Source organism: Phoca vitulina, unplaced genomic scaffold (assembly GCF_004348235.1).
Source record: "Phoca vitulina isolate PV1807 unplaced genomic scaffold, GSC_HSeal_1.0 scaffold64, whole genome shotgun sequence".
Lineage (NCBI taxonomy): Eukaryota > Metazoa > Chordata > Mammalia > Carnivora > Phocidae > Phoca > Phoca vitulina.
In genome coordinates, this window is record NW_022589767.1 from 4,241,717 (window position 1) to 4,266,417 (window position 24,701).

At 39.0% G+C, this 24,701-nt stretch overlaps 1 protein-coding gene across 3 annotated transcripts in view; it reads left to right on the plus strand.

Moving 5' to 3' along the window:
• PTPRO (protein tyrosine phosphatase receptor type O) overlaps positions 1-24,701 on the plus strand; it is a 234,987-nt gene that overhangs the window by 164,497 nt on the left and 45,789 nt on the right. For all 3 annotated transcript variants that reach the window (XM_032391763.1, XM_032391765.1, XM_032391766.1), the window contains exons 10-13: positions 627-738; positions 4,744-4,895; positions 6,579-6,699; positions 22,759-22,898. In XM_032391763.1, the coding sequence (XP_032247654.1) occupies positions 627-738; positions 4,744-4,895; positions 6,579-6,699; positions 22,759-22,898 (525 nt within the window). The remainder of the gene's footprint in view (positions 1-626; positions 739-4,743; positions 4,896-6,578; positions 6,700-22,758; positions 22,899-24,701) is intronic.

The window sequence follows — 24,701 nt, forward strand, 5'->3', positions numbered from 1 at the left end:
GGATGCATGCTTCTAGTCCAAATTGGGAGAACACAGAGTTGTGAGAGGCCGATTTTCTTAGAAATAGGGGGATGCGTATGTACGGTCATTTACAAATAAGTAGTATTTCATATGTGTAACACAACTTAGGAGACTGCAAAACGAAACCAATATTGGAAATATTTGACTCTACCTACGAATCACTTTTTCAAAACTATGTTTGTAGGGCACCTGGGTGGCTCAGTCAGTTAAGCGTCTGCCTTCAGCTCAGGTCATGATCCCGGGGTCCTGGGATCCAGCCCCTCATCGGGCTCCTTGCTCAGCGGGGAGTCTGCTTCTCCCTCTCCCTCTACCCCTCCCCTCTGCTTGTGCTCTCTCTCTTTCTCTCTCTCTCTCTCTCAAAAATAAATAAATAAAATCTTTTAAAAAATTATGTTTGCATATCATTCTATTTACACCTTACCTCAGTCCGGAAATGGAAAATTTGGGAAATACAAAAAGGCACAGAAATAAAAATAATAAAAAAATAATAAAAAAAAATAAATAAAATCAAAAAAATTGATTATTTTCATGACCTAATAAAAATAACTGTACTCCAAAAATATGATTTTTTTCCCCTTAGTCTTTTGTCTCCTTGCTCTTTTTAGAGGATAGCCAATCTGTTGCCAGCATGGTACTACAACTTTCGAGTTACCATGGTAACATGGGGAGACCCGGAACTGAGCTGTTGTGACAGCTCCACCATCAGCTTCATAACAGGTGAGTGGTGTGTGGGAACTGCTTCCAGGGGGAGAGAGGACTGTTTTGAGGAGTTTCTGAAGAGATGCACCTCCAGAAATTTTGAGTTGTTCACCCGGCACTGATCGAGCATCAGTTCCACGGACGACAGTATGCTTGATTCTGTAAATTCATTATTTGTTTAAATGATAGTCTTTAAACATTAAAATATGTTTTTATTCTGAGTTACTGTCCTTTATGTGCTCCATTCGGAATTGATGAGAATAGAGTTGTAGCAGACAGAGCTTTTAGCTTCACACTGAGATGAATTGATTGTAGCCATTCCATGATTATATTTGCTAGAGTGCCTTCATCTCCTTATTAATTAAGCCATTTTTAAGGTCACAGGCTGATGGCAGTGTTGTCCATTGCAGGAGTGAAAATAGGCTTTGGAGAGGTGGACCTGGGTTTGAATCACGGATCGGCCATCTACCCTGTGTAACCTGTGCATGTTAACTTTCCTAAGCCTCAGCTTTTTAAAGTGTTCAATGGATATGATAATGATACCTATTATTCTTTTCCATTTAAATATGTCACTTAGGGGACACCTGAGTGACTCAGTCGGTTAGGCATCCCACTCTTGATTTGGGGTCAGGTCATGATCTCAGGGTTGTGAGATCAAACCCTGCATCGAGCTCCACTCTGGGCATGGAGCCTGCTTAGGATTCTCTCTCTCCCTCTCCCTCTCCCTCTGCCCCTCCCCTCACCCCCTCCCTCTTTAAAAAAAAATACATTACTTAGTGAAATATGTGGCACAAAGTTTAAGTACTTAAACAACTGTTAGCTCATTATCATATAACAGAGATAGCGGAGGTGGTCAGAGAAGACAATGAGAAGGGGAAATTCATCAAAGAAACATTAATCCTTTTTGAACCCTATTTGCACTAAGATTTTTCAGGAATTTTGGTTGGACTACAAGGCTCTAATCAGTGTTATGCTGAGAGAAGAAACGAGAAAAACATGTCTAGTGAAAGATAATGTTAGCAAAATACTTTCTTCTCTGGGCATTTAGTTTTACTCCATCAAACTTTACCAAAATGAAAGAAAATGGAAAGAAATTAATCATGTGAGGGCACCTGGCTGGCTCAGTTGGTAGAACATGCAACTTTTGATCTTGGGGTTGTGAGTTCAAGCCCCACATTGGGCATAGAGATGATTTTATTAAAAATAAAATCTTAAAAAAAAATTAATCATGTGAATTCTTACACTATCCACGTACATAGAACATCCCCTTCTTTTAATAGCCAATGTCTAGAGCTCCCTGTGTTCCAGATGTTAACAGTAATGCTAGAGTAGAAAAGTGAAAAAACACCAAAAAGGTAGAAAATACCAACTATGTGACAAGTACCGTGTTAGCTTCTTGACTATATTAATAATTGCGTACTTAAATTTAATTAAATTTTACCATATAAATAATTCATACAGCTTAACTTCATTGACATTGCCTCTCTGAGAATATTCTTTCCTTCTCAGACAGAGCAGATGTCTGGAAAAAGCCCAGACTTTGCATCTGAACACTTGATTTGAGCAGACCGGGCTCTGCAAAATTCTAGCAGTGGAACTCGGAGCAAATTATCTTAATGATCCTGGACTTCTCTTTTCTCATTGGCAGAATTCAAAATGCTACCTAACAACTGGCTAATAGAGCAAAATCAAGTTTATTAGAACTCACTGCAATAAGGCAGAAAACTGCCTTGATGGGCTCTTTGCAGTGTCTCTGAAGGGGGACATCAGAAATGAAAAATTAACAGGATTTGGAGTTCTGGACTCAAGTGGTGGGGGTGTGCCTTTCAAAGCTGGGAACTGACCAGGATCTGGCAAAGGTGATGGACCCAGCAAATCTGGATAGTTATAAGGTCAATAAGTGAGCTACTTGCCTAGGTGAGCAGTCTATTATCTCCAATAAATTGATCTCTGGGAATTTCTTATCTTTTCCTGGGACAATCTCCTAAGTCATGCTGACATTGGTAGTTCATGGTCTCCTCTAAGCATATTGACACAGACAGTCTCAATTCTCACATCTATAAAATGGGTATAATAGAATTTCACAGGTAGTGTGAGAAATTATGTAATAAAATCACTATTAAAATATATATGGTGGCTGACTTTTATTTTTATACTTATTTTTAAAAACCAGTTGAAATTTTAGCTTTGTCTCGCTTTGTTTTTCTTCCCTCATTTCAAGTTTAAAGCAAACAAGGATAGCATACTTCTCTTACCTATGTTTTTAGTTGTGAGCCAAAATGCCAAATCGTGTGATATAAAAGGATATAGGAATAAAATATCTGAATAAGGTGTGATTTATTAGGACCTCAGGTCCCCTGTCTTTGTTGGGCAACTTTGTCTGCAAGTCAAATGCATAGTAATTATGCTAGTGTACCAAATAATGTTTAATAAACAAATAGTGACATCTTGTGGCCTTTCAGCACTATGCTGCATTTTAAAGCGACCATACAGAGTATAAAAATCTAAAAACTTGGTTAATACCTGTGAGGGGAGCTATACACTTCTGGGTTCGCAATTTTAAATACATTTCTCGCCCTTACTAGAATTAGGACATGAGAAAATATCCTTTGAAGAAATGTAAGTATAGATACATACATATAATGAAGTACAGAGAAATATATTAAGAGAAAAGAAGCCAAAGGTATTATTCTTTTTATTAGACTATTCTGACATAGGATGCAGTTTTGTGTTACTTGCTAGATACATTATTGGTATTTCAAGATTTTATTGTCAAACATATAGAAATACTACTCTAATTTCACATGAAACAGAATTTTTTTTTTAAGATTTTATTTATTTACTTGAGAGAGAGAGAAAGAGAGCACGAGTGGGAAGGAGGAGCAGAGGGAGAGGGAGAAGCAGGCTCCCCACTGAGCAGGGAGCTCAACGCGGAGCTGGATCCCAGGACCCCGGGATCATAACCTGAGCCCAAGACAGACACTTAACCAACTGAGCCACCCAGGCGCCCTGAAACAGAAATGTTTTTTACTCTATATATTACAAATCTCTTCAGTGAATAATTGTTCTTGAAAGCATAGTTATGAGTGCTTGTTATGAGTACTTGTAGCATCTTGAGGAAAATGAGTCTTCATGGTTTATGGAAATTCTCCTCCAAATATTTCAGCTGGTTTTGTGCTGTCTTTCAGAATGGAACACCTGTTTGTCTTCAAACCAACATACACATGGACTTTAAATTCAACTGTGAATGTGTTTCCTAAAAATCTTCAGAATTATCAGTTAGTTTAAAAAATAATTAAAATACGCTTTCAGAGCTCATAAATTATAAATCTTGTAACAAACTCTCCTCCCCACTAGAAATAATTTAAATTTAAATGTGTAAGAAAATTAAAAAATTAATAAACTCAGTGTTAGAATTTAGTAAAGAGCCCTTCCTGCCTTCCCTTGTTACTTGCTTCAGCAACATTTAGTTAGAGCCCACTTTTTGCAAAGCGTTGGTTAGACACGATCAATGATATTGCCTTATTATTTTATAGAAACAATAATTATTTTCTGTCCCTCTAATTGTTGACCCTACTGTCCTTTATTTCCATAAACATCTTTGCTGCACCACAAGTAAAAATTTACTTTTATAGGACCCCAAATTTTCCAGTACTGCTTGGAAAATAAGTTCAGCCATGCCTTACACTATTCATTTATTGATACAACAAGTGTACTCAAAGAAGTGAACATTTCAGGAATCTTTAACCGTGAAATTTGTATAAAGACCCAATATCCTCAGGTACAGATGGGTCTGGCTGCCTTGTGTCTGAGCCATACAAGGTGGGGCCCTAGGAAACAAGTGTCCACCTTTTACCACCAACCTTCACATACTACTGAGAGGTCCAGGGATCCCCAGGACCATCATATGGTGTGAACTTTAATTCTCTAAATTAACTCCACATGAGATTTCATGCTCTGTTGAGAAGTACTTTAATTATTGTTAGTCTCTTAAACTAACGTGCACCTCTTTCTTTCCTTTAGCCCCAGTTGCTCCGGAAATCACATCTGTGGAGTATTTCAACAGTCTGTTATATATCAGTTGGACATATGGTGATGACAAAACGGACCTCTCCCATTCTAGAATGCTACACTGGATGGTTGTTGCAGAAGGAAAGAAGAAAATTAAAAAGAGTGTATGTTTCTTTGAATCCCAGTATGGGGCATCTGAACATTCATTTACATAAACTATTGAAAACCATTAAGCAGACATTTATTGAAACATTAAACAAATGTCTTATGCTTGTTGGCACTGTTTTAGGCTCCGATGATAGGACAGTGAAGAAAAATTTGAATTCTTTCTTTCAGAGAGTTTACCTTTTACTCTTTAATAGTGAGCTGTACTGTTACAACTAGTAATTCATTTATATTTAAAGTTAGGATTTGAGCTTTTCCTTCAGGATGTCAAACATTTTTTTTTTAAAGATTTTATTTATTTATTTGACAGAGAGAGACACAGCGAGAGAGGGAACACAAGCAAGGGGAGTGGCAGAGGGAGAGGGAGAAGCAGGCCTCCCGAGGAGCAGGGAGCCTGATGCGGGGCTCGATCCCAGGACCCTGGGATCATGACCTGAGCTGAAGTCAGACGCTTAACCATCTGAGCCACCCAGGTGCCCCATAGTAATTCATTTATATTTAAAGTAGGATTTGAGCTTTTCCTTCAGGATGTCAAACATTTTCAAGAAAACCACAGTGAATATGTTTTAAAATTTTCTCCATGTATCACCAATGCCTAAATATTTGAGTACGTTGGAAATACTGATTTCTTTTCTTCTGCTTTATTAAACTTTTTGACATTACATTAGTTAAGGTACAGACTAAATTACTGAAAAAAAAACAACAAAAAACAAAACTCGAAGGTTGTGGCTCAAAGAAAATAAAAGTTTGTTTCTCTCGTGCGGGCACAGGACTATTAGGGCACCTTTGCTGTAAGGGATCAATTATCCAGGGTTCCAGATTCTTTCTATCCTGTTGTTCCATCTACCACGGTGTAGTCTTCATTTGCATAGGTGAACCTGCACAGTTATTAGATCCATATTCTAGCCTGTGGGGAGAGGAAAAGAGAAGGTGTGGTAGCCCAGCACTTACTGGGTGTGGACAGAATTATAAGCTGCCCGTGTGACTTCCACTGACAATCGATTGGTCAGAGGTGGATCACATGGTCCCCTCTAGCTATAGGGGAGACTGGGAAATTCCGTCTTTCATTAAGAAGCCAGGTGGCTATAGACATGACTATGTTTCTTCTGAGCTTCCCAGCTAGGGCTGAGTAATGTACACATCAGTAGCAACCCAGCAAATGCCTTTGCTAAAATTTGCTGTGAAGATGAGGAAAAATATCAGAGGAATACCTATTCCAAATAGAAAATTAATTGCAGGGTGCCTGGATGGCTCAGTTGGTTAAGCGACTGCCTTAGGCTCAGGTCATGATCCTGGAGTCCTGGAATCGAGTCCTGTATCAGGCTCCCTGCTTAGCAGGGAGTCTGCTTCTCCCTCTGACCCTCTCCCTTCTCGTGCTCTCTCTTTCATTCTCTCTCTTTCAATTAAATAAATAAAATCTTAAAAAAAAAGAAGAAGAAAACTAATTGCAAAAAATATTCTGATAGGTATTATGCATTTTTAGAGCTACCTTGCATTTGGCTCAGTTGAGGAATTTATAACATTTTCAAAGGAAACAAAGTATCCATAAGGTTGTGATCAACTGTAGATTGATTACACAGAACAGAGAGGGAATGCCTGCTATAGCCCTGTCCTTGTTTGGAGTGGTATTCTAGTTCAAGTTCATTAGAAGTTTAAACCCTCGATTTTGATGGATCTTGCAGGTCACACGCAATGTCATGACTGCAATTCTCAGCCTGCCTCCAGGAGATATCTACAACCTCTCAGTAACCGCTTGCACAGAACGAGGAAGTAATACCTCCATGCTCCAGCTTGTCAAGCTAGGTAAGAAGAATGCACATGCGCGTGAGTGTGTATGTGTGTGTGTGTTGACAATAGTCATGTCCAGAGAACTGGTGTTTGCATCTCTTGATTTGTCATGTCTTCTCAATTCAGTGAAATAATGGAAAAATGGTTCACTCTCTTTTGTAAGTGTAAAATAAACATGTATACTACTAGAAGAGTTAAGTTCAACTTATTATGAGTTTCCGTGAAAGAAATTTTTACTCTGCTGAAAGACAGGAGTATTCACCATCCTTAGTGAGATTAGAGAAACCAAGGAGTCTGAGGAATTTAGAGGAGACAAGATTTTAGAGATTATCTAATATGGTGTTCTCAACCCTATCAGACACCATTCCTTCTCATAGGAGCATTATGTGATGCCCTCTTTAATAACTCAAATTGAAATTCATACATAAAATAACCCACATATTGATTTTTTATGTTGATATAATGTCCTAACTCTAATCTAAAACCAAGATAAAATTTAAAAAATATATAACAAAATTGTATGGATCCCCTATGTACTTGTTCAGATACAGTTCTTCTGTAAGTCATAATGAAATTGCCTGTGACTACAAATAATTAAAATGAACAAGTTTGAGTTTACAAGACGCAAAGGAATTGGTAGTCCTTCCATACAAGTATAAAAGTAAATGAAAAAGTGAATAAAATAACTGAGCAAGCATAAGTACAGGTGGACCCTTGAATAAAACCTAGTGTTATGATAAGAGACTAGGTGTATTTGCATATGATGAGAGAAAGAGGAAAATAACCTTAATTAAAGTAAAAGAGAACATGCCAAGAAAAATAATGGGCTGTGGATGATGGAAAATGAGGAAAGTATAATATTCTTGCAAATGAGCTAGAAATTATTGTGTAGTGTCGTGTCAAAATTATTTATATTATGAAATACAACTAGGAAATGACACTGTTTAACACAAAACACATCTTCTACATTCAACAATCTTCCATGTAGCGAGGTATACATTTAGTTTCTGATACATAAAGGGACCTCAGAGATAAGAGTCCATGATCAGCAGCAGGCAAAAGAGAATAGATTGGCAAACTGTTGTGGGGTAGTTTCAGTGTACGAGGGGCAAGCTGGAAACAAATGCACTTCAATGTGTCATTTTCACAGCAGAGATCTCCTCTTCATATTTCGAAAATGAAAATTATAGAGAATAGCAATACAAATATTTTCAAAACACTTAATGCAACTTACTGACATCACTGCTTCAGACGTCTGCTAATTTAGACTCTGTATCTAAGCCTATTCATAAGAGTGTCAAATTGTCACGGTTACTACATATGTTCAGATGTGTAGCTGTAAGTAAAGATGGATCCAGGGGGAGGGCCGCCTGGGTGGCTCGGTCAGTTAAGCAGCCAACTCGTGGTTTTGGCTCAGATCATGATCTCAGGGTCATGAGATCAAGCCCCACGTTGGGTTCTGCACTCAGCATGGAGTCTGCTTCAGTCTCTCCTTCTTCCTCTGTCCTTCCTCCCTACACGAGCACTCTCACTCCCTCTCTCTCTCTCAAATAAATAAATAAAATCTTTTTTAAAAAAGAAGAAAAGTCTGATCCAGGGTGTTTTATAGGCAGCTCAGACACCCTGAGTAGCATTTGCTGGCAGTGATGTACCTTTAGAAAACTCTTAGAAAATCCCAAACAAAACAAAACACAGTCTTTCCTTAGTTTCCCCAATAGTTGTGTTTCACTGGAATTCAGTGCATAAGACACTAGGTCTTAAATCTTTGTGTGTGTGTGTGCCTCATATTTGCCATTGGAAAAATTAAATCCTTGCACTGGAACCCTTTAAAATTAAATAGGTAGTTGGAAATATATAACACGTTAAATAGATACTATGGGCAGAAAAAGCAAATTATTGAATACTTTGTAAATAACACCTAATTCTTCTTCATGACAACTTTCTTCTAAATTATTTTACCTAACTTCTTGAAAAAAATTCCCAAGATTATCATGTGGTAAAGTACTTGCAGTTATATTTATAGTGTATCTCTAACTGGTGTGACATTACAAAGGTATATGAGATGTGGGACATGGGCCAGTTTTTCCGTTTGGAGCTTTCTTGATCATTTCAGGACATCTAGCACTTCTGCTTCCTGCCCACAGAAGGCCAGTTAGCAACCTTCCCTGTGAATATTAAAAACATTCCTGCAAACTTACAAACACCCTCCCACTGAGAACCACAAGTTCAATTTCATTCACTGCAGGCAATCTGCTCTTCTTCCCCAGCTATCTATACTTCAATTCTAGGAATGCGGAGATCATCAGTTTCCAACCTTGTATGATCTTTCTATTAAGAAAAAATTGCCTGCCTATCCATTCCAACTGTTATGTCTGATTTTGTCCTCCGTGGACATAAAAATCAGTTCAAAACTTGTTTCTAGGTAACTGGAATTGCTTAAAGATTATGCTCACTTTCCCCATGCCTTTCTTTTCCCCAGCTTCATGATGACAGGAATCTGTAAGTGTTTCTTGAGTCCTAGCTGATTTCTCTAACTCATTTGGTTTTTTTTAGTCTTCCTTGAAGTTCAAAGCTAGGTCTTACCAAAGTAGCATTCAGTGAACCTATTGCGAGCTTCACTGTTATTTATTTATTTATTTATTTATTACATTATGGCTGATATATGATCAAGAGTATGAGTTAAAATTATGAGCTGATACAATTATACTCACACTACAAAGGAGTAGGAGTGAAAATCATGATAGTTCCTAAATTTATCATGAGCTTTCAAGCCTCCATGTCTCCCTGTTAATAGATGGAACTACCTAAACCACTTTAGAAAGGCCCTTTAAACTTTTCAAGAAGAGAAGGCAAGTTTCCATAGAAATTATTTCTTGGAATCAGCAAGGTTTTCCCTTTTGTGATCTAAATATCAGGTGAAATATTGCCTCTCTATTGTTCCTCTCTGAAACTAAGACAATGTATATATACTGGGCCTGAACTCAGCCTTTTTTTCCCCCTGAAAACTAAATAACCTCACTTTTTATACATTTGTCTAAAAGTCTATTTTCTATTCTACTAATCGCATTATTGCGTTTTTTCAGCTCTTCCAATTTCCCATAACACACAAGGCCTTGCCTACTTCAGATGTTCAATAGATACTCATCAAACCACACTGCAACCACAAACCTCAAAGTTGAAAATAATATTGCAAGTTTTACCTTTCAGAGAAGTAAAATAACATTTCACTTTAGTAATAACTGATTGCAGGTATTTTGTATTTCACAAAACTTTCATTCTAGTCACTTTATGTTTCCTTATGGCGTTCATTTGGTATACGGAGAAGTCATATTAATTCTACTTTACAGAAACATGCAGCTTTGGCACACAGATTGTTAGGGCTTGTTTGAATCAGAATGATGTTGTTAGAGCTGGGACCAAAGCTGGCTGGGCTTGGGCATCTGGGTGGCGAAGTCGGTTAAGCATCCAACTCTTGATTTCGGCTCCGGTCATGATCTCAAGGTTGTGAGATCAAGCCCTGTGTCCGGCTCCGAGCTGGGTCTGGAGCCTGCTTAAGATTCTTTCTCTCCCTCTCCCTCTGCTCTCCCCCCTCGCTCTCTAAACAAACAAACAAACAAACTGGTTGGGCTAACCTTTCGTTCATTTTCACTGTGATAAAAGCCTCTTTGCTCTACTTGCCCTCATGGAGGGCAGAATTGACATCTGTGGGAAAAAAACAGGCTACTGATGAATCCAGTATAATATAAATTAATCCAAGATGGCATGTACAAGGATAGAGAGCCCTCAAACAATTGCCAAGGATTTTCAACTATTATATCATCAATAAGCATCGACGAGAAGACCCTACCAACAGTGGTGCTGTTTGCAGGGCATTGAGCCAGTCATCCTATTAAGAATTTTAGGTTGCCAGGAGTCTCACGGTATCATGGTGGTGTGTGATGACAGCTCTCTTTGGCAGTCAATACAAATGTCAATCAAATCTGCACTAAGACGTGTCATTTTACAAGAACTTATTGGTTGACATGCAACTGTGGCTTCAACCAGCAACCAGTCATAACTTCTGGTCTTGGTGAATCCACTTAAAACTCTGAGCCAACCTTAAGAGGATTTGGTAAGTTTACATCAGATGATCAACCATTAAAAAAAAAAAAGGAAAAAAAGAAAGGGAAAGAAATAAGGAGGGGGAGTGTTGGGCATATCACAAAATAGCTCTATGGTAGTGGAATATCCATTCATTCATTCATTTAATGAATACATACAGAGAACCTTGTAAGAATTGTCCAGTTGCCAGACTACTTGTAGTAATGAATTCAAAGGGCTACTTTCAGTTTCAAGGAACTTATGATCTGCTGTGTACTGTATTAAAACAGGGCAGTGTGGGACAGATTGCATATGCAGCAAAACCTTTCTCTGAGGAAGCAATGATGAGAGATATGAATAACAAGAAAGGATCTGCCATGAAAAGTTTGGAAAAAGGCATGCTAAGCAGAGGTAATAAGCAGAGGCCAGATTATATAGGATTTCTAAGAAGATGGAGTTGAGATTTTATTTTGAAAGCAATAAGAAAGCATGGAGAGAATTAAAAATAAACAATCTAACATATTTAAAATAATCCTTCTGGTTGCTCAAGGGAGGAACAATTGTTGGGTCACCAATGAAGACAGGGAGACCAATTAAGGGACCATGTGTCTTAGGCTTAAAAATAGCACTCTAGGGGCACCTGGATGGCTCAGTCGGTTGGGCAGCCAACTCCTGATTTTGGCTCAGGACATGATCTTAGGGTCATGGGAACAAGCCCCATGTTGGGCTCTGTGCTCAGTGTGGAGTCTGCTTGAGATTCTCTCTCTCCCTCTGCCCCTCCCCCTCTCTGTTTCTCTCTCTCTCTCTCTCTCAAATAAATAAATAAATCTTTAAAAATAGCATTCTGATTCAATAAGTTCCATGGGAAATTAAGGCAACTTTGACTTAAGTGGTAATGGAGAAAAATGGACAGAATTCAGGAGTTATTTTGGAGCTTGTGTCCACAGAGCTTTCTGGTGGGGTGAAAATAGGAAATAAGAGAAAGGGAAATTAAGAATGACTTTCAGGCTTTGCTCTTGAGCAATTAGGGTGGATGGTGGTACAATTCACTGAGGTTGAGGACTAGAGAAACTAGAAGAGGAATAAATTGGGGGTATGGTGAGAAGCACAGATTCTTCTTTGGACATAAAAAAAATGAGAGGACATCCAAGTACAGTTGTCAAATAAAATGATTATTGTTATGTGTCTAGAGATGAGATCAGGGGAGAATTCTGGACTGGAGATATAAATTTTGGAGTGTCTGGATGAGATCATTAACTAGTAAGCAGAAATAGAAAAGAACCACTCCAGCACTTAGACATTGAGCAGAGCAGGAGTCAGCAAGAGACACTGGGATGGTACAGCCAATGAGGTCAGAGAAAACCAGAAACAGAATGTATACACCACCACTGTCAAAATTCTGCAGTATCCTGACCGCAGTTGTGTTCAGACAGGTTCAAGATAAGGAATCAGGTAACTTCAGTCCTTTGAGGTGCTAGGAGAGATTTGGAGATAATTCAGTACAATGCCTTCATTTGAGCAACTTGGAACCTAGAGAAGTTTGACTTTACACATTGTTGAGTCTGGGTGGAGAAACAGTGATTCAGCCCTTTTTATCCACCTGCTGCTTATGTCTTCCTGGATTTGGAGTGTATTTTTTTTTCTAAAAACTTCATTTTTTAGTGAACCCTTCTAACAGAGCTGGGAGGTGTTTCACACCCACTTGGGTGGCTTTCTCTGTTCCTCTTTTGGAATTTGGGTATTAATAACATTAGTTTGATTTTCTTAATCTCAATCACGAAAGGTTTTATATAGATTAGAAATCTTTAAAACATAGTTTGATTATAAATAAAAAAGAATCAAAATACTTTTAGATGTTAGGAATTTGGGACATATTACAATCTCTCTCTCTCTCTCTCTTTCTCTTTCATAATATTTCAGTAGGTTGCAAATAATTATTTACACTTTGATGAAAAGTAATTTCTGACTTTATAAAAGCCCAGCTATTACACAGTGCTGCCTTTCATGATCTCACTCTCAGTTGAGAAAATTTGTTTATTCTTATGTTGAAATCACTGAGTTTACAATTTTAGAAATAGTTGCTTGGATATATGCAGTCCTTATTTTTCGCAGGAAGTGAGTTAAGTGTTGTAAGTCAGAACACACTGAAGTCTAAAGTACCTCTCCCTATCCACCCGTGCCCTTTTCTCGGATCCTCTCTTAGTAAGGGACTACCTTGTTATCCCTCTCACCCCCCACCAAAAAGAAACGAATTTAATAAGATACAAATGTGACTAAATTGTGTCAATGTAACACCGAGAAAAGGAAAGAAAGGTGGATGAATGAATGCATGGAAGGGAAGGGAAGGAGAAAGTGAAAGAAGAAAGAAAATACGCATATCCATTCTATCCATCCATCCATCTATATTTATTTACTTACTTATTTATGGGCTGCCAGTCAGAAAAAAGCTAATAAATTAATTCAGCTCAAGCCCCACGTCAAGCTCCCCTCTCAGTGGGGAGTCTGCTTCTCCCTCTCCCTCTCTCCCTGCTCATGCTCTCTCTCTCTCTCAAATAAATTTTTAAAAATAAAAGTAAAAAAATAAAAAATTAATTCATTCTATACATCAACAAATATTTATTTAGCATTTACTATGCACTACATACTAATCTAGGTGCTGAGAATACAGAAATGAACAAAACTGATAAAAATTTCTACCTTCATTCTAGTGGAGAAAAAGAGACAATAAACATAAATATAAGGATGCCAGATGGTTACACATATTATGGAGAAAAAATGAAGCAGTGAAAAAAGTGTTATGGGGAGTAGGGTGCAATTTTTGTAGGGGGTGGCATAGGTTAAGCTTCATGGTGAAGGTGGTATTTCAGTCAAAACCTGAAGGAGGTGGGGCAGTGAGCCAAACAGATAACTGGGAGGTTTTGTAGGCAGAGGGAATCACAGGTGCAAAGCTCCAGAAGCAGTAGTGTACCTGGAAGGTTCAAGGAAAAGTCAGGAAGGCAGTATGGCTGAAGTGGAAGGAACAAGGGGAAGAGTAATGGATAAAAGGACAGAGAGGTAACAAGGGAACAGATCATGTAGGGTCACTGAATAGACGTTTCATTCCAAGTGAGATGGTACTCCACTGGATGGTTCAAGTGACGGAGTCACATGACCTGACAAGTTTCACAAGATCACTTTGGTAAGAATAGAGTGTTCAGGAATCGAGGTAAAATGGGAAACCAGGTAGATAAGGTGACCATACATTCGAGTTACCACAGATAATACCAGTTTACACCTGCTATGGATCAGTTAAAGGCCAGTCACCCTCTTTTGCAATCCTTTTCTTCCCCCAAAAGTATTTCAATTTGGACACTTCTGATAAATCACATAGTTAACTGAAAGTTAGGAGGCTATTGCATCTATCCAAATAAGGGATTATTCTTGCCTGCACCAGGGTGGTAGCTGTGAAGGTGATGAACAGTGATCAGATTCAAAATTTATGTTGAAGATGAAGCTGAGAGAGTCTACTGCTGGATTTAGATGTTGTCTATGAACGAATGAAGTAAGTCTTGAGAGATGCCAAGATCTGGGTCCTGAGCAGTCAGAAAGGAAGATTATGGGAGAGGCAGATTTGGGTGAAGGACCAGAAGCTGAGGTTTGGATGCATCAATATTTGAAGGTGTCTGTTAAGCATTAAAGAACGGATGTTGAGTGGGCAGTTAAAGGAGCTTGGATTCTGGGAGATTTCAGAACTGGGAAGTATAAATTTGAAGGTAGTCAGGAAACAGACTTGATGAGGTCATCAGGGAATGAATGAAGGAAAAAGAATGCTATCTATGGACTGAGCCCTGGCACTCCAGCTTTAAGAAATGGAGGTGGTGTGAGGGAACCAGTAAAAGAGCCTGAGAAGGAATGGCCGTGAAGTAAGAAAGAACACAAAGCAGTGTGATGTCCAAAGAACCAAGCAAAGAAAGTGCTTGATTGATCAACTTGTCGAGCCTGCTTGTAAGTCAAGTAAGATGTGGAATGAGAATTGACTGCTGATGTGAGCAACGCAGAAGTCATTGGTGATTTGGGGAGAAGGCATTTGGGTGGAGTGTAGTGAAGACAAAATATTTCAAATATTAAAAGTAATTCAAGAGAGAATAAAAGGAGGACAACTGAAGACAGCTGGAATAACAAAACTTTTGAGGGGTGTGATTATAAAGAGGAGAAAAAACGAGCAGGAGCTGAAGACAGAATCCAAGAGTTTTTATCTTTTTTGTTGGATTTGTTTTCTTATTCTTTGTATTTTTTGAAGTGGGTGGAAACAGCTTTTCAATGGGCTGATCAGAATGATTCAACAGAACAGGGAAAATTGATGGGGCAGGATGGTTAGAGATGACACTCGTTAAAATGATGTCCTTGCTTGGGCCAAAAGTGGCAGGACCGTGGGTGCCACTGGAGGGGGCGGCCCGAGACTGGGTGAATCTGTAGTAAGGAAGAGTGACAGAGTATATGGGCACCAATGGGGTAGGCGAGTCAGGTGGGGGCGATGATGGAAGCTAGTGGAGGACTTCTGCTACTGACTTCTTACAAACGTGTTCTTTAGGTTTTCAGAGGATCATGACTGCCATGCTACCCTTCTTGTAGAGTCCTCCATGGCCAACAGCCTCGTGCCAGCATTATCTTCTGGGTTGGGCTGCCAGGCATGTCACTGTTCCATGGCTCCGTCTCATCCCAAGACTAACTGATGCCCCTTCTCAATCTCTTTCTATCCCATTTCTCACTGTGGTCTTGTGAGTTTCACAGCCATTTGTCAGCTGCCCACAGCCAAGCCACACAACTTCAGCACTTCCTTAAAAGCACTTCTCCTATATACCATAAAGTGACTTGCAGAGTTTGTAGGTTTCTGTTCAACATATTGGAAGAATCTGGATGATGGACAGATAGGGCCATGACTGTGATGTCCGGCACTGATCTCAATGTACAAGCAAGTGTCCACTCTGGAAAAGTTGGTCTTCTAGAAAGAGGAACTTTTCAGGAGGCCCCATCATCCTCAGTTATATGGAAATGAATGGCAAATACCCACATTTTTAGGGAGGAATCCAGGTATAGAAAGGACCCTTAACTAGGCATACGGAGGTCTGGATCCCAGTTCTTGCTCTCACAGGCAAGTTGTGTTACCTTAGAAAGTGGGTTAGGGGTGCGCCTGGGTGGCTCAGTGGGTTAAGCAGCTGCCTTCAGCTCAGATCGTGATCCCAGGGTCCTGGGATCGAGCCCCATGTTGGGCTCCCTGCTCAACAGGGAGTTTGCTTCTCCCTCACCCTCTGCTACTCTCTCTATCTCTCTGTCAAGTAAATAAATAAAATCTTTAAAAAAAAAAAAAAAGAAAGTGGGTTAGGGCCTCTGGGTTTCAGTTGCCTCGTCTATAAAGTGAGGGTCTGAACTAAATGATCTTTAATGTCTCTTCCAGTTTCAGAATTTAGTTCATACCTGAGTTCAGAGTAAAGGCAACAAGGCTAATGATACAATAAGAGTAGTGACCTTTTTCTAAGAATTTGGCAAAAATAACTCCTAACTAAATAAAAATGCTAGGTAAAAAACCATATTCTTGGAACCCAAAAAGGAGGAAGTCAGAAATGTTGTTTTGAAACTAAGTAAGGTTAAATGAGAGCTTTCTTTGAAAAATTTTACTTATCTTTAGAAGTTACCAGAGCTGGTGAAATCATAAAAACACCCAGTGACTCACAGAAGGGGATATTACACTTGCTATCATTAAGGCATAAAGAATTTATTTAAAATGTAATAGAAATCACAGGTATTTCTAATTCCTGAGAAAATCCTATGTTTTGCATATGGAAAGGGCCTGATTATAATGTAATATTTGCCTGAATTTTTTAAATAGTTCCCCATGTTGTTTTTAAATTTTCTCATTACTTATTAAAAGAATCTCCCTAAACTGACAAGAGAATAGGCTTAGTATAGGTTTAGTAAACTTTGGATCTAACCCAGGTTTCTGTTATTTAATATATATTTTCATCTTCTTAATTTCACTGCCTACCAATCTCAACCCACTATGAATAATTTCTCTAACACTTTTTTTTCCCCTTTCAAATAGTGCTTTCTTTTGCGGATGTTGTTTTTGACCAAGCTGAACATAATTTATGTGGCTTGCACTGTAAAAGTCACAAATGTTTCTTTGACCAAGTTGAATATAAGTTAGGCTTACACTCCTTAAGGTAGAACTGCCTGCCATGAGGAAAATAAAAAATATATTTATTTTTAAAAGACCGATAATAATATAGACGCTAAAGGCCATCCTTTATGTATGAAAAGGACACTCGCAAATTGCTGTCAGTGATGCTGAGGATTGAAAACAGATTTTATCATATCGATCATTTTTTACAATGTTTTTTTCTATTGAATTCCCCTTATCACCAATGTCACACATTTGTAAAAGGACTCACCAGCTTTAGAGGTATAAACTATAAACAGAATGAAACTAGTGGGCCCTTGTGGATATAATCTTGGCCTCATTAACATCATTCTACTGGCAGCTAAACTGATGGGTCCTATTAAAATAAGAAACAAGGTAATAATTGTCAGAAAAAAGATGGATTTGAGACAATAAATACATTCTCTTCTGCTCCAACGTGAAATATTACAACCTGACTCCCTTTGGGATTCCTTGGGAAAGGAAGAAATTTGCTGCCAGAGCAAAGAATAAGAGTCAGGCACCAGCCCATCCTTTACCCAAGGTCACCTTCACTCCCCTGAGATCCTAGGGAACAGCTTGAGCCTCTCATAAGCCAATCAAAATTAAACGTAGAGATAGCCTTACAGCTTTCCTTTCTGCCCATGTTCTGTGCCTTGTACTTAATTTCCTTATAAAATTAAGTTGGATTTCCCACTCAAATAGGAGAGGCATTGAAAAGGAAAGAAGAGAAGGAAAAGAAGAGGGCTGAACAGTTGAGTATAACACTGACAGTGTTAGAAAGCTCTTAGAGAATATTTTAAAGCCAACAACCCCGTATCTGTAGCTTGTTTTGTAAAGAGTCCATCTGTATCCTTTCCCCATATCCACAGGTTCTCCCCTCAAATATTGTGGACTCCGAAGTGATTTTAAACAAAAGGAAATCTGACATTATGAAGCCAGGGAATTTTGAAGAAGCTAAGGTTTAAAATGTCATTTTGAGAAGTAGGAAGTGCTAGCCAGGGGATGTTCTATAACTAATGTCTGCCTGGCTCTTTATATTCTAGAAAGTGTTTTTGTGTGTGTTATCTTTTTTTTTTTTTAAGATTTTATTTATTTATCTGAAAGAGAGAGAGAACAAGTAGGCAGAGAGACAGGCAGAGGGAGAGGGAGAAGCAGGCTCCCTGCTGAGCAGGGAGCCCGATGCGGGGCTCGATCCCAGGACCCTGGGATCATGACCTGAGCCGAAGGCAGCAGCTTAACCGGCTGAGCCACCCAGGCGCCCCTGTGTGTGTTATCTTAAAGCTCGTTTGCTCTTCAAAACATCATTAAGGCCTTCCTCTCCCTCTCTTTTATGAACTGGACTGGATTTGATGTTTTGAAGAGTAAGAGAACTACATTAGTTTGCTAGAGCTGCCATGACAAAATATCAAAGATTGGGTGGCTTAATCGACAGAAACTTATTTTCTCAGAGTTCTGGAGGCGAGAAGTCCAAGATGCAGGTATCAGCAGGTTTGCTTTCTCTGAGGCCTTTCTCCCGGGCTTACGGGTGACCTCACCTTCCAGCTGTGTCCTCACATGGTTCGTCTCTCTTCCCATTTGTCTTTGGTTTCTCCTTGTCTGCCCAAATTTCCTGTTCTTATAAGAACACCGGTCAGATTGGATTGAGGTCCACCCTAAGGGCCTCATTTTAACTTACCTCCCGAAAGGCCCTATCTCCAACCACATTCACATTTTTGAGGTACTGGGGCTTAGGACTTCAACCTAGGAATTTGGGTGAACAGAATTCAGCCCACAACAGAGATAAGAGACCAATAAAAAGGCTTTTCCATGTCATTATATTCAGAACCATATGAAATTGCCTGAACAATATATAGACACTACTGGGGCGCCTGGGTGGCTCAGTCATTAAGCATCTGCCTTTGGCTCAGGTCATGGTCCCAGGGCCCTGGAATCGAGCCCCACATCAGGCTCCCTGCTCAGCAGAGAGTCTGCTTCTCCCTCTCCCTCTGCTGCACACCCTGCTTGTGTTCTCTCTCTCTCTGTCAAATAAATAAATAAAATCTTAAAAAAATATATTTAGCCACTACTCCCTTTTGGTTTTGTGCCTGAGGATGGGAAAGAGGAATCATCTAAGTCATGTTAGGCTATGGAGTTTAGCTGACTTTGCCTTCTTATGAGAGGAGCTAGATAACAGAATGGGGGAACCTCCAACCAGCTTCTGCCAAGAATTTCCACACTTCTGCTCTACCAAACGGGAAAGAATGTTCTAGCCCTGTACTGTATAACTGAAATATAATGAGAGCCAAAGATGTAATTTTAAATTTTCTAATAGCCACATTACAAAATACTAAAAAGAGATAGGTGACATTGAGTTTAATATACCTTATTTAACCAAATATATCAACGTAGTATCATCCTAACATGGAATTGATATAAAGAATTCTAAATGAAATATCTTTATTCTTATTTTATACTAAGTCTTCAAAATTCAATCCATATTTCCCTCTTGCAGCTCCTCTCAATGTTGACTAGCCACATTTCAAGTACTCAGTAGCTACATGTGGCTAGTAGCTACTGTGTTGGACAGGACAGTTCTAAAATTTTAATACATTTCTTGGGGCAGATGTTGTCTTGAGTAGTGAAATTTAATTAGAAGCCCTTTCCAATCCAATTACACCTCCACTTATGAAATATTGCAATGACTTTCTTTGTTTCCTTTGGAATAACAGGTGAAATTTCTCTCCAGTACATCTAAGGAAATATACCTGTCACAGAGATCCTAAACAGTCCTCAAGCAGGCGATCTGTGTATGTTACTCATTGACCTAGAGAGCTAATATGCATATGTCTTCCAGAAAAGGATACAGTGATAATGGGTACAGTGACCTTGGAATAATCTATTGCCCCTATATACCACCTGAAAAGAAAATTTTATTACATGGCTGCTCAAAGGTCCCAGGCCCTTTGGAGATTTTCCTGAGGATCCTACTTATCACCTAGATCCACATTTTTAGTGAGACCCAAAGAAACCGCTACTCCAGGATTCAAGTCATACTCTTTGGACCACTGAAAACACTTGTAATTCATGACGGTCTTTGACTCAGCCACCAAAGCTGATAATTTTACCAATATGATCACTTTAAAAAGACAGAGAGCATCAAAATGTAGCCCCAATGTGTCTGGTCTTGCCTGATGCTTAAATCCTAATACCTCTGATTAATGAATCTTGACTTATGGTTTAAATCAGCCAGTAGAGAAGATTTATTGAACAATTGCAGGTGGCTAGTTCAAGGTGAAAGCAAAATAATTTATAACACATGGCCCCTGTTCTTAAAGCATTTAGTAGGACCTAGAAGAATCAGGACTTTACTCACATAGATCAAATAGGGTAATAGAAGGTCAGAGAAGGGATAGATCATCGAGATAGAGTTAACAGACAAGGCTTCAGGGAGAAGAAGACTTTTTCCTGATCTTAGGATGATCCAAGTAGAAGAAAAAGTACACTGAGTTAAGAAAGAGTACTGCTTGTATGAGAGTCAGTGAGAAAACTGGCTTTACCAGGGGAAGCATTTCTGTGTGGGAGGGTTGGTGGTGAAGCTGGATGGGTAATATGTGGCCTATGTAAGTAGGATCTTTAACACTTGGCATATTTGGATTTGATGCAGTAGTCGTTGATCACAATAGATGATTACACAGATAGGACTTAACGTGAGCAAAGTGGTGTTTCAAGATGATTTAAGCCCTCATTGACAAATGAAGAAAGAACTGATTAAGAGCAGGAAAAAAGAATGAAGAGGCTGTTGTAATGATTGATAAAGTGTGATGACAAAAGCCTGAACATGCAATATAATAAAAGGAATAGACACAATGAAGAGATGACAAGAATTCTTTAAAGATACGCTCTCTGGCACTTGAGAAGCCAGAGAAGAGCCTCAAGCTTGTCAGCCCAGACAAGGGAACGAATGGGGGTGCTCATTAGGAAACATGGAGGGTAGGTGATTGGAAAGGCATGTGTAAAATGTTGGAGCTGGAGATCAGGACTTGGGCAATGTTCATGTTGGATAGCTAACCTGAGTTTATCTACCCATCAGGAAAAAAAAAAAAAATACATAGCTGTCCTAAGGAATCTAATCAGTGCAGGAGACTCACTGTGAGGGGCAATTCTCTCATGTGTGTTTTGTAAAGAGAAAAAACCAAGGTTCAGCCTAAAAATCATCCATCTCTGCCCCAGACAACCTCATACTTGCCTCCAAAGATTCAAGCTCTGCACGAGTCAGAATCACTGGAGGACCTACCCTCTGACTCACACCTATTTGCAGTGACAGTTATAAAGGATGTGGGCAGTGGAAGCTGCCCCCATGTTTCATCAACAGTTTTCATCAGAGGGGAAGTGAGACAGTACAACAGTACAACGTTTGGGGGAGTGGACGATTCAGTGCAAATGAGAAAGGGGTCCTGACATCTGTTGTGAATTACGCCTGTGCAAGTTGAACCCCACCCCCCTTTCCTCCTTCAACTCTTCTGCCCAACCTCGTCGAGTTGTCTCTGGAAAGAAAACGGCTTCTTTTTAGTTGGACACAAATTTAAGTTGCCTGTGATAAATCACATGAAGGACGGTTCTGACATACTGCCTGGTTCTGAATAGGGCCATGATGATGATAGTCTAGAAAGAAGATCCAAGCCTTCCCACGCAAAGATCATGGACATGTTAAAGGCTTCAGGGGCTTCTTCAAGCACTGCTAAAATCCAGGAGCTAGAGAACAGACTTCGGAGCATGGGACAAATAATAAAAAGAAATCCAAGTAACAAGCACACAGCATGTTGTCCGACAGGGACCCACACGTGGGCAGAGTCTGATGTTCCATGAACCTGATAGCTAGCTATAGTATGTTCAAATAAGCAATGTTAAAGACGTCTGACACAGGGTAGCAGGGACTCTGGCTGAAGCACCGGGATTCAGGCATAGGGCTTTGTGTATTGGAGGAATTCAAGGGAAAGAAAACACCCAAATGACAGGGAGGAGGGTAGGAGAGATTCAGGAATGGGGGAACAAGACACAAGACCACTTCCTAAAACTGGGGAACAGGCAGGGGTTTGGTCTGAAGCTAACAAATCCCGTGACTCACTTACTGGAAATGAGTACGAAAGGGCACAGTTTACTTGACTAATGGATTAATTTATTGATCTAGATTAAATGTCTAAAAGAAGAAGATAAAGAAATCAGTCCTCTAATATTTTGTTAACCATCCAGTCCCCCTCCATTAATCCTTTTCTTAAAAAAAAAAAAAAAATCCTATCTGTTTAGCTTTACCCCTCCTAATTTCGACTGAATTTTCAAGAAGCCATTCCTCGGACTAAACTATTCCAAATAGTCTCCAGAAAAGGAAGACAGGTTTTTGGCTAAGTACCAGACTGAATGTCTCCATTAGATGGGAGCAAACTACTTTCATTTTCTCAGCCCTCTAAGTACAGATTTTTGTTTCTCCTGCAGAAAGTTCTGTATTATCAGGGCACGGCTAGTTCCAGTGCAGATGACACAAAAACTATTAATAGATTATGGATATAGTAAAGCTGAAGTAGAAAACAGAAGTGTTCCAAAAAGGGAAGTATAAAATGGAAGGGGGAGAAAAAGGCAAAATAATCTGCCTCCCAAGTTAGATGACAACCGTGTTGGGACATATTTCAAAAGCAATAATGTAACATTTTGATGGTGCTCTTAACTACCTGTATTTGGGAATTTTTTTTTTTTTTTTTTGCCTGTTTTATCCTGCCAATCGGGGGAAGAAGAAAGAATGTATTAAATTAAATGAAATTTTTTAAAACTCTGCCTTTGCTCAGAACCAGCTCCCCCAAAATCACTGTTTGCCGTGAATAAAACCCAGACTTCGGTGACTCTGCTGTGGGTGGAAGAGGGAGTAGCTGATTTCTTTGAAGTCTTCTGTCAACCAGTTGGCTCGAGTCAAGAAACAAAACTCCAGGTACTTTGCTTTTTGATTGTCCTTGTCTGAGTTCATTTTGATTAAGGCTAATAATCTAAGTAAATTAAAATCTTTTATTTGTTTAAACTACAGAAAATGAAAACAAAAGTTCACTTGCACTTTTGTGTTTCAAGGATAGAAATTAGCAGTCGGCTTAGGGCAAGCCTTAAATATAAGAACCAATTTGCCAAATTGCCAAGTTGATTTCCATCTTTGCATGTATCTTTTGTCCCTAATCCTTAGTCACCCTGGGTCATACTGAGGACTGGAAGGGGTTCATTTTTCCTATTGCCATTAGATCGATCAAAGGGATAGACACTGTCATATAAAATATAACTTAACAAATATGAACTGATTGTCAGCTATGTGGAAGGTTCTATGTGTGATACAAATGTTAGAATCAATACTTGCCTTTAAAATTGTTTTCATGTAGTTATGGATATTGCATCCATCTAGAGATAATTAAGGTGAAACGCAGGTGCCATTAGAGAGATCCATTCTACTAAGAGAATTTAAAGAAGGTACTATTTCTAGTTAGTAAGGAGGACAATTTTGCTTGGGAAAATGAAGGTTGAGAGAGGAGATTATTAAAGCTTTAGAATCGCAAATAGCAGATAGAATGACTGCTGAGTTATTCACCGGGTCAAACCGAAGGGAAGGAGGGAGATGAACCAGTAGCTCCAAGGGTAACAAAACCACAAGAAAAGAAATATATTACAGCCAGACATGGAAGGGAAAGGTCAAGTTTGTGAGGGATGTCACAAAATGCAGTGTACAGACTAATTCTATGCACATGAATAATTGATGCTTTTTAAATAATGCAGTTCATGAGATTGAAAAGAAGAAAGGATTTCTGGGAGTAGGAATCTTTTCATACGAGTGTAAGATAATTTGCTTTGATTTCTTTCTCCTTTTGATATTCTCTCGTACAAACGTATCTCTTTTTGATTTATACTGAAGAGCTCATCTTTTTCTTTTTCTATTCTAAGAATCCTTTTTGGAAATAACTATTTTGCAGGTAGCGGATTTTCTTCTCTGCACCTATAGTAACCCCTCCCCTTAAGAAAACAATGGTTATGCAGCCACTTACTATAACAGTCTTGCTAGCAGAAGTCTTTCCTTAGAATCATTCTTTTATAGAACAGTGAAAGAGGTGGAATTGGAAATAAGTGCTGACGGCTCTCATCTCTTTAGGCAGGAGTGTTTCAGATACCTGTTTTGAAAAAGAATGTTATGCTGGCTCATATTTTTATATTGTACTGTGGTACTTGCCACTGGTCTAACCACTGGCCCACCAAATTAACAATTTGTTCTACTCAAGGATAGGTTAATGTTAAATGTTTTTGAGAACACAAAGTTGCTGTGCCTTGGGTGGATGTGATTTAAAAGCTGAGAATGCAGACAAAGGGGGTAGTGTCCTTAATATACAAAGAACAACTACAAATAGAAAAAAAATGAAGACCAATAGCCCAAAACAAATATTTCATAGAAAATAAACACAAGGGACACCTGGGTGGCTCAGATACTTAAGCGTCTGCCTTCGGCTCAGGTCACACCCCCAGGATCCTGGGATCGAGTCCCTCATCGGGCTCCTTCTTCAGCAGGGAGTCTACTTCTCCCTCTCCTTGCCACTCCCCCTGCTTATACTCTCTCTCTCTGGCAAGTAAATAAATAAAATCTTTAAAAATAAATAAATAAAAATATACACAAAAGACACTTAAACATATGAAAAGATGATCAAGTTCACTCACAGTAAAAGAAATGCAAAATGAATCTACAATGAGGTGCAATTTCCATTAATAA